This window comes from Zeus faber (assembly GCF_960531495.2).
Source record: "Zeus faber genome assembly, chromosome: 2".
NCBI lineage: Eukaryota > Metazoa > Chordata > Actinopteri > Zeiformes > Zeidae > Zeus > Zeus faber.
This window is the reverse complement of record NC_137189.1, coordinates 8,036,727-8,046,460: the sequence shown is the minus strand read 5'-3', so window position 1 is coordinate 8,046,460 and position 9,734 is coordinate 8,036,727. Positions and strand designations below refer to the sequence as shown.

At 43.3% G+C, this 9,734-nt stretch overlaps 1 protein-coding gene across 1 annotated transcript in view; it reads right to left on the bottom strand.

Annotated features, from left to right (window-relative positions):
- gzf1 (GDNF-inducible zinc finger protein 1) overlaps positions 1 to 7,357 on the bottom strand; it is an 8,354-nt gene extending 997 nt beyond the window's left edge. Inside the window, exons 1-8 of the mRNA XM_080019799.1 lie at positions 7,267 to 7,357; positions 4,991 to 5,982; positions 4,650 to 4,833; positions 3,473 to 3,642; positions 3,210 to 3,304; positions 2,400 to 2,567; positions 686 to 843; positions 1 to 148 (exon numbers count right to left, since the gene is read on the bottom strand). The exon at positions 1 to 148 is cut by the window's left edge and continues 997 nt beyond it. Coding sequence (XP_079875925.1) covers positions 1 to 148; positions 686 to 843; positions 2,400 to 2,567; positions 3,210 to 3,304; positions 3,473 to 3,642; positions 4,650 to 4,833; positions 4,991 to 5,970 — 1,903 coding nt within the window. The 5' untranslated portion in view covers positions 5,971 to 5,982; positions 7,267 to 7,357. The remainder of the gene's footprint in view (positions 149 to 685; positions 844 to 2,399; positions 2,568 to 3,209; positions 3,305 to 3,472; positions 3,643 to 4,649; positions 4,834 to 4,990; positions 5,983 to 7,266) is intronic.
- Positions 7,358 to 9,734: the final 2,377 nt, after the last annotated feature.

The following is a 9,734-nucleotide window of genomic DNA, read 5'->3' as shown; positions in this document are numbered from 1 at the left end:
CTCCTTCGTGGTCGGCGGCCACGCCTCCCACATGGACCTGGAGCTCCCCGGCGTCGGACTTCTCCCCGCTCCCCTTGGGCTTCTTTCCCTCCACGTTTCCGTCCAGAACCACCAGGTAGTTCTTCCAGGGGGCGTCGGTGTCATGAGTCTGGAAAGATTTTACAATAACGGTGATGGATTTTCCTGTCCATAAGTTATTCCTTTTCTACAATCTAGAGTATTTTTATTGAAAAATAATAAATAGACGATAACAATTCACTATGCTCTCATATAAAATGATCTCCTTTCTAACAAGCAACCTAAAGAAACTGTTACAACAGTTTTCTTTTAAGCGCTCTAGTGAATCAACCAACTAACCAGCCTTCAAGGGTTACAATTGTAAAAATCCACTGACATTAATATCTGGAGTCAGATATTACGAGGCAGAGTATCATAATAACAAAAGAATATTCTCAATACCAAAAGCCATATCAAGCATGTCAGATAAGAACTTTTTTTGTGCCTCATGGCTTAAAATCGGATTAAATGTTCAATTATGTTATTCTAATGACCCCAAACTAACAGCCAATGCCGGTCAGTAGAAGGAATGGATTGGTTAGGTGCTCTATACTGGCTAATAGTTTTAATAAAACTCCTGGAAGCATTCTTAAATAGGGTTGTGTGAAACGTTGTGTCCCTCTCTCACCATGGTGTGCCTGCGCACGGTGGACTTGTCGGTGAAGGTTCGGTTACAGAGGCCGCACATGTAGGGCTTCTCCCCGGTGTGGATGCGCTGGTGCCTCTGGAGGGCGTTGAGCTGCGTGAACTGCTTGTCACAGTCCTTACAGCTGTATGGACGCTCCCCTGGTGGCCAGAGAGGGAACACAGACACAAATGTAGATGTAAAATAAAAATAAAAAACGGCATTCTGAGATAAGGGATAGTGTACAGCCAGCCGGCCGTTATTGCAAAATAACAGCCGGCAGGTCTTGTATCACTAACTCTGAAGGGGGGTATTGGCTGCACATTATCCTGCATATTACACTTCTTCTTCTCCTTCCTTCGGCTGCTCCCGTTAGGCGTCACCACAGTGGATCATCTGCCTCCAATACCTTCTGTTCTGCGCATCTTCCTCCCTTACACCAACCGCCTGCATGTCCTCTCTCACCACATCCATAAAGCTTCTCTTTGGCCTTCCTCTTTTCCTCTTGCCTGGCAGCTCCATCCTCAGCATCCTTCTCCCAGTGTAACCCTCATCTCTTCTGCACACGTGTCCAAACCCTCTCGATCTGGCCTCTCTCACTTTTCCACCAAACTGTCCAACCTGAGCTGTGCCTCTAAGGTAGTCATTCTTAATCCTGCCCATCCTTGTCACTCCCAATGAAAATTCCAACAACTCCTGCATCCTGCTTATTACACTGCTACTTACTAAATAAAAGAATACATTGAGAAGGAATATTTGAAATTATATAACTAGCATGCCTAATTGAAGAGCTCCCGCTGAGAAAAATAGTTCCACAACAACGTAGCTAACTTTACAACATCGAAGCAACCTATTCAACCTACATATGACTCATTTACTGTGATTTATGTTTAATCAGACATTGCATTCATGTCTTCCATTGTAGTTTTTGTGTAGTGTCACAAGATGTTGTGGTGCAATAATAACCATTAACTGCCCAGGGCAAATTACACTGTTGTATTTTCTTCCTCATGTTTTCCCCAAACAAAAAATGTGTATACAATTATTACACCATAGCCACCAGGTACAAATTAACACTAGGCTACGAGTGGACATGGCCACCACTCAAACACATGCTGAGTTGGAGTATTTTTCATATACATAGCCGACTGGCCAATAGACTTTGTCAAAAGTCATGATCATGACAATCTTGGTTTATACAGTATACTTGATATATATACTTTTTATATACCGTATACTTATACCAGATATATACTTTTTATATATAATTGAACAATATTTTGGGAATGACTTCTTGATTAGATAAGATATTTACACAAATATTTGAGAAACATTCATTATTCATGTGGATATTACAACCACCTACGAAGTTCAGAAAATTGCATAACTTTACTGTAATGCAGAGTTAAAGAAAACATTCAACTATATTACAACAACCCAGAACCCCGGACTGTATCTAGTCTCATATCATGGCATCAATATTAGTCTTGAATTATGATATCAATATATTGCCTTGCCCAACTTTTTAACAAGTGGTGTTGTAACAAATGGTGATTTTTGAAACGTGAGCAAGTACTATGGAATTAGCTGTCATAGGGTGTGTTGTAGAAAACCAGTAAATGGCTCAAAAGACCAAAGAAATACTGGAGGTATTGTACTGGAGATCTATGGCTCCTGGTTACATCTGCGTGAAGGTGCTCCACAGAAGTATAAATACCTGTGTGTATCTTGAGATGCTGGTGGAGGGAGTTTCTCTGGGCGAAGCCGCGGCCGCACTGCTCGCATTTGTAGGGTCTGGAGCCGGTATGGATGTTGGAGTGGTGGCGCAGGTACTCCTTGGAGGCAAAGCTCTTCCCACACGCCTCGCACATGAAGGGTTTCTCGCCTGGAACGGGAAGGAAAATGGGATAGATCTGTAGATTGTGTCGGAATGTGATCAATAATCAAAGTCAACTCCAATCAGACTGATCAGATAGGTTTGTTATTCCAGATGAGCAGAAACTGCCGTCAACTGTAGGAATAGATTCTTCGGTCCTTAAACGATCATAAGGATTATTCATGGAATTATTTCAGAATTTGTTTGCAGAAGTCTGAATAACGATGATCAAGAGAAATAACGACGGGAAAAATCAATGACTGAAGAATGATACTTCAATGTCTGTCTAAATTGATGACCCGAAACCAAAAATTAGTGTAATATTATTTAGATTTCTTCTGTATTATCATTATTATTATTATTATTTTAAAGCACTTGGAGTTGGGTATTAAAGGTGCTATATAAATAAGGCTTATTATTATAAATCTACACCCAAGCATGAAAACTTTACACAAAAATACATTGTTTTATTCCGAAGTAAGATATCTGTTTTGTTTAACATCTGTTAATCTGCAACATCAATTATCATCAGTTGATAAATAATTTTCATTTTTTTGAATTGAATGATGCACTTGTAATACAGCACAGGTTGTTGTTGTTTTTATTCGATGTTGAATAATGTAGTTGCGAGTGTTGAAATGTAGTTCAGACCAGTGTGGGATCTCTTGTGGTAGCACAGCATGTGCTTCTGGGTGAACCTGGCCTCACACAGGTCGCAGGCAAACGGCTTCTCTCCCGTGTGTGTCCTGAAGGTTGGGAGACACAAACAACATTAACAAGTTTTACGATATGTTAAATACACATTTCCTATATCCAGTGCTTTGGTTTTGATGTTCATATCGTCTGGCACAGATAATTGGAGCCAAAACCTTGTGTTTTTGTAAGCACTTGCTGAGCTACGGAGCCTCTCGTACCTGAGGTGCATCTTGAGGGCGGAGCTCTGGGTGAACTTGGCCGCACACACCGTGCACTGGAACGGTTTGAGGCCTGAGTGCGTCCTTTCGTGCAGCAGCAGAGCAGTCTTAGAGCTCAGCGTCTTCCCGCAGTCTGGACAGACGTGACGAATCCCGATGCCTTCATGCACCTGCCAGGGCCATGTTTTAAAGTCAGTCCTTTCTCATTATTTTGATCATTTTCTCTGACGTGCACAATTTGTCAATGGATGAATGGGAGTCGAACAAAATCACAGTAAATCAATAGTGCTAATAGGTGGAAACCGGACAATAACCTTTGCCCAGTTGCCCCAGGCAACCAGATTTGGACTGTTGTCAAGCATCTTTTGTGGCCTGGTTGCCCGCTTTTCACATGTTACAAAGAAATATATGTTTAGAAACTTATGCCAAGGAAGATTAGTTTTCCAGTTTTCTTTTCTGTCTTTATGGTTGTAAAAAAGTCACAAGTTGACATATACAATACTTTTGGTGGTATGCACAAACAAAAACTTAATATGAACATAAACAAACATTTAAGTAAAAAAAAAAAAAAAAGTTTTTACTGGCGCATTGATTTACTATGTCAAATAAATGGCGAAACAAGTGAGAATATTGAAATATGGATGGTAATTATATAGGTTCATTATCACTTAAATGATTAATGATTAAAAATGTTACTAACTCAAACTTTGTGTCAGGCCCCGAATAGTGACAATAGTGATTTACTTCAGTTTCTGACCTTATGTGTATGGAATCTGCCAAAATATTCAATTACTATTCAAATCATCATCACAATCATATGATGTGATATGATATATCAAACTACTTTCATGAGGAAAGGTTTCAACTAAAAATACACTTGAAAAATATTTTGCACAATAATTTAGCAAAGTAAACCCAAATTCCCATACCTCAAAATCTGCAGTTTATGCCTGTTTTTAAATAATAAATGACCAATAACTAATATTAAAGCAAGTTATTTCCCCTACAGCCCAAATATGCATGTTCATTTGGGCTGGCTAATCTATCATTCAGACAATGCACCATCTACGTACAACTTTACCACCCAGCAACTAAAACAGAAGAAGCCATTTGCTTGGTCCCCAGTTTGTTCAGTAAATCCTTTCGTCCAGCAGCATCGTGTCCTTGACATCCTCACCTGCCGCTGGTGACGTATGACGTCCTTCTTGCGTTTGAACGACTTGGCGCAGATCTGGCAGGCGAAGAGCCTTTCGTCGCTGTGGACGTGCTTCTCGTGGATCTTCAGGTTTCCTCGGTTGGCGAAGGTCTGCTGGCAGGTCTCGCAGCGGTAGACGACTTCGGCCTTCACTCCGTGGTACGTACTGGTGAGAAACAGCAGGAAGGACACAACAGGGGAAGGTCACCGTTTGAATTTGTCACTGTGCGAAAGTGCACTTGCCGTTTCTTTTTGGCTTGTGTTTCAACGCTGGCAGCCATTTTGAATTCATGTGAGGTAAACATAAAGGAATGACATCCCACCTGATGTGCTTCAGGTAGCTCCTCTCGTAGTGGAAAGCCCTCAGACACTTGTCACACTGAAACTGGGCCTTGGGTGTTTTTTTCAAGGTCCTCAAAGAGTCCCCCTCCTCCCCGTCGTCCTCTGGGGACATGTACAGGGGGTCGTTGGGGTCGTCGTTCATAATATTTCCCTCGTCCTCCTCCTCTCCCTCCTCGTCGTCATTGTCACCGTCCGAGGCGAGGTCTGTGGCTGGGAACTCCTCTCCCATCTTCTCTGGGCTCTCCTTCTGGGTCTTGGTCTCTAAATGAGTGTCCTGATCACCGTTCTCCTCGTTCTCCACTTTCCATTCATGCACCAAAACACCCATGGGGATCTTATGACCGGCCAGCCTGATGCTCAGGCGTCTGATTCCAGCCTCTTCAGATTGGACTTCCTTGCCCTTGGCCACCTCAATTGCCCTCAACATTTTAGGGCGGTTTAATCCTCTCTTAGAGCTCTTCAGAGAAAGCTTCCGCTTCAGAGGGCGTTTCCTTTCCGCGCCATCTACGCCGGCTCTTTCTGGATCCGACGACGGAGAACACGCTCCCTTATCAGGCTCTCTGGAGTCTCCGGCAACCATGGCCTCTTCACAAACCTCTGAGAGATCCTGACAGTCCAACAGCCGCGCCGCCTCACGGACATCGCCGATTTTGTCCCTGGCCACCTCGACCTTACCAGTGTACACAAATTCCAAAAACTTCGAGAAATTAGCAGTGCGGATGTTCGAGAGGAATAGTTTATCCGGGACGGGGTCCTGAGAGAGAAGCAGCCTCTTGAAGTAGCCGCTGGATGCGGCCAGGATCACCTGGTGGGCCTGGAACTCCTCCAGTTCCCCGGTCCCCTGGTGGTCCACCTGGACTGTGATGTCGACCAGCTGCCCCACCAGCCGCAGCTGATGCAGGCAGCCCAGAATGTTGTCATGGTGGCTCCGGGACGAGAGTTGGACCAGTCTGTCACCCATGTTTCATTGGTGCTGCAAGGGGAGGGAAATGAGGATGGTAATGCGGATATTAAGAAGGCTGGTGGCTTTACTTTTTTTTAAGAACTTTTATGGAATGTGCTATAAAAATAAACTTGCTTTGCTTGCCTATAGTAAGTACCGTGTGATCTACCTTCCACGGTGAGCATTTACATCAGTAGTGCTATATGACCAACAAACCTTGTACACACTATGGGAAAAATAATTGTATATGTTCCCTGCACTTTTACCCCTGAACACATGTGGTTGGACTATGAGCTGAAACTGTCTTATCTTGTGTTGCTTGTTTTATGTGTGAGGTGTGGCAACGAAAGCTCCAATGTATTTCAAATGTCAAATAAACTTGAAAATCTCCCCATTGCACACTGCAGTCGTAGCATAGTAGCCGGGGCAGCTCATATAAATGGGCTATCAGGGGTTAAACTTTCCCCCGTAGTTTTGAGAGAAATTTGATCAAATCGGAGGTCCCACTCTATACCGCACAGCCTAATGGCCATGATTAAGATACAAGGTGTGAATAATGGCAGGCTGCAGGGCTAGTTCTAGTTTAGCTCTGGTTAAGCTCTGGTTCAGTTCTCGTTTAGCCCCAAGCCTCCGTCGCCGTCATATCAGCCCCTCAGAGATCAATGGTCAACGACCTAACAACACGCCTCCATCGGGGCTAAACCCATGTCAGCCCCTTGGCCGATCACCCTCACATGAGCCAGGTGGACTCCTGAGCCACTTTGGTTTGTTAAGAGTTAAAAACAAATGGACGCTTTGTGTCTGATTGTTTCATAGAAAGGAGACTTGACTTCTCTGCATCTCCGCTTTTTTACGTTTTACGTTTCACCCCATTCTGCCTCTCGTCTCATTAGCAAACTGCGTTCCGTGTTAATGAAATCGTGTCTGCTGTTGTCATGCTAGTGGTACTATTATATTTTAGTATTATTTGACAGTGTTCTAGACGTCTGTGGTTGTATTATTAGACGGTTTAATAGTGGTATAGTGCTGGACACGGCACAAGCAGCACTCCATCCACATTATCACACGTTATTTGGCTGAGGTGTCCTTTGCAAATGTACGTTTGCTCAATCCAGAGGCAACGGGCACCGAATGCGGAGCTTCATCTCGGCGATGAATAATTGAAGCTACAAGCGCAGGCTAGTCACGTTAGCCTGGCAGAGAGGACGAGCGGCTGGAGGCTGAGCGGTGCCGCTCGTCGGTGAACCGCGACCGGCGGCTCGACCCCGTTCCCCGCGGTCTGAGCGGCGCGCCGCGTCAAAGTGCTTTCCTTACCGTAAGCTCGCTAAAATGGCAGCCCTTCACAAATACACCGCCGCGGAAGGTATTTCCTGTAGAAGTCGCTCCCGAAAGCCGCGGCGGGCGCTGGCGCCGCGCCCACTTCCGGTTCCGCCGGCGCCGATCCCGGATCGGCGCCGGCCGCTTCCGGTACCGTGCCGCGAGGCTGCGGGCCGCGTGTAAGAACTGTCCGAGGAACAGTTTGTTACGCGAGACCCGACGTCGGCGTTGTGTTGCGGAAACGCGAAACTACGCGATTTTCCACCAACAGGTGACGCTTCATTTATTCTGGAGAGTCTTTTGGAACGATTTGTGTCGTTATATCATGAGTAATGTTTTTTAACAATTTTTCTTGTAACTTATGTCAAGTGCATGAAATGTATTTCATTAGTAATTTTTTATTACTAATGAAATACATTTCATTAGTAATAAACAAAAATACTCTAACATAAATGTACATTATTGTTATTATTATTATTATTGTTGTTGTTGTTGTTGTTAGTAGTAGTAGTAGTAGTATTTACCAAAGTATTACTGCCTTCTTTGCAAACGTTTTTTTTTTAACTACTGGAAAAAAAAAAACATTCGGGGCCTTTGTTTGAAAGCAGCTGATACCGTAAAATTCAGGATATATATTTTTTAATATTTTAATCCATGTCTAATGTATGTACAGTATGGTATTACGATGTCGATAGGTTCAGTTCGCATTACTTTACTGTGTCCACCCAGTGGCGCCATTTCACCGATGGATCGAAATGCGCCCTGGTCCAGTCGTACCAGGAAGGTTAGAGCCGATATAAGGAGAATTGTTATTAGGGTTCCACTGCGAAGCGGGGAAACCTGTTGTAACTGTTGGAATTCCTATATTATTATTATTATTATTATTATTATTATTATTATTATTGATATTTATTGATATTTATTGATTCATTTATATTTCCCCTGTGTTTTGTCCAATAACTCCTCCATACATCGCTAACTTCTTGTCCATTTCGGCACACCTATAGTTCTGGATACAAACAATGGCGCTGACTGGCGCATAGAAGGCGCTATAACATGCATTCTGAGTCGGGGGCTCATCGCCGCCACCACGTTTGTCCGAAGTGAAACTTGATGCGTTATGCAGATGCACATTCTGAACCATTTTGCAGTTGGCTCCTTTCTATAAGGTCTGCCTATCGTTTTGGTTTTTTTCCGCCATTTTGAATTTTTCGAAAAACTTTCAAAAATCTTCTTCTCGTGAACCGTAAGTCCGAATGACACGAAATCTGCAGGGCAGTTCCACGGGATTAAAAAAAAATATATAAAATGAACGTAGCTTGTGAAAAGCTAAGGGACTGGTCAAAAACTGGCGAAATAATCAGGCAATCAATTTCAGAAATCTGGTACAAACATTCAATTTGCTGTCAAATTTTGACACAACAAACACTCCGACCAGAGGCATGATAGTAAACATGTCTACCAAGTGCCGTGGTGATATCTTGAAATTTGAAATTCCCTGCCAAGTCCAAAAGACACAAAATTTGCAGGGCAGGTCCACAGGAAAAGCATTAACATAATTTGAGAAAAGCTAAGGGATCGGGGAAAAAATGGGCCCACATTACGACTACCTTTAAGGTATTGCTTTTTGTACTGCCCACATGGCACAACTTTAGAGGCACGGTTTGCCATATTGCCAGTTCCAACCAACCAATGGGAACACAAAACAAAACACCTCTTGGCCCAGAGTGGCCACTATAATAAGCACTTTCAGTCTTAAGGGGCTCACTGCTGCCATTCAAGTAGACCTAGAGAAGCGCAAGGTGTTACAAATGTGTAGCTGGACATACTGTGCACAATGTCGCTTCTTTCATTTACTCCTTGTCATTTAGTGGAACCTGCTCCATTGATGCCATGCAGCGATGTTTTTCATTATTATTAATGTTCCAGCCCACACAGGAAAAATGATCAGAAGTTTTCAGGCTATAACTATTTGAAACAGAACAAATGGCAGAAGTTACGAACGCAGTTACGTGTCATTTGAACCTGTATGTCACAAACATCTCGTGGTTCAATTTTCATCCAAATCGATCCACACACGGAGCAGAAATTTTGTGGGAAAACCGACCAAACTTGACCCGACAAGTATGCAGGTGGTCATGCTTGACTGACACGCCACTGTAATAAACAAATTGAATGAGACGATATTTACAGTAAGACGCTTTATGACATCATCATTCTATGTACTAAATGTGCAGGTTCTGATTCAGAATGTACTGTAGCTTCACATCGTGTCCACTGCCGGTGTAGAATCCCTGCCTCTGTAGTGGTTAGAGATTACAAACCAGGTGTGTGTGTGTGTCTGTGTGTGTGTATGTGTGTGTGTGTGTGTGTGTGTGTGTGCGCACCTTCTTACCTGGTAGATGTCTGTGGATCTGTTCGATTGATCTTTTATCTCTTTGGTCCTCATTACTTTGCCAGATACA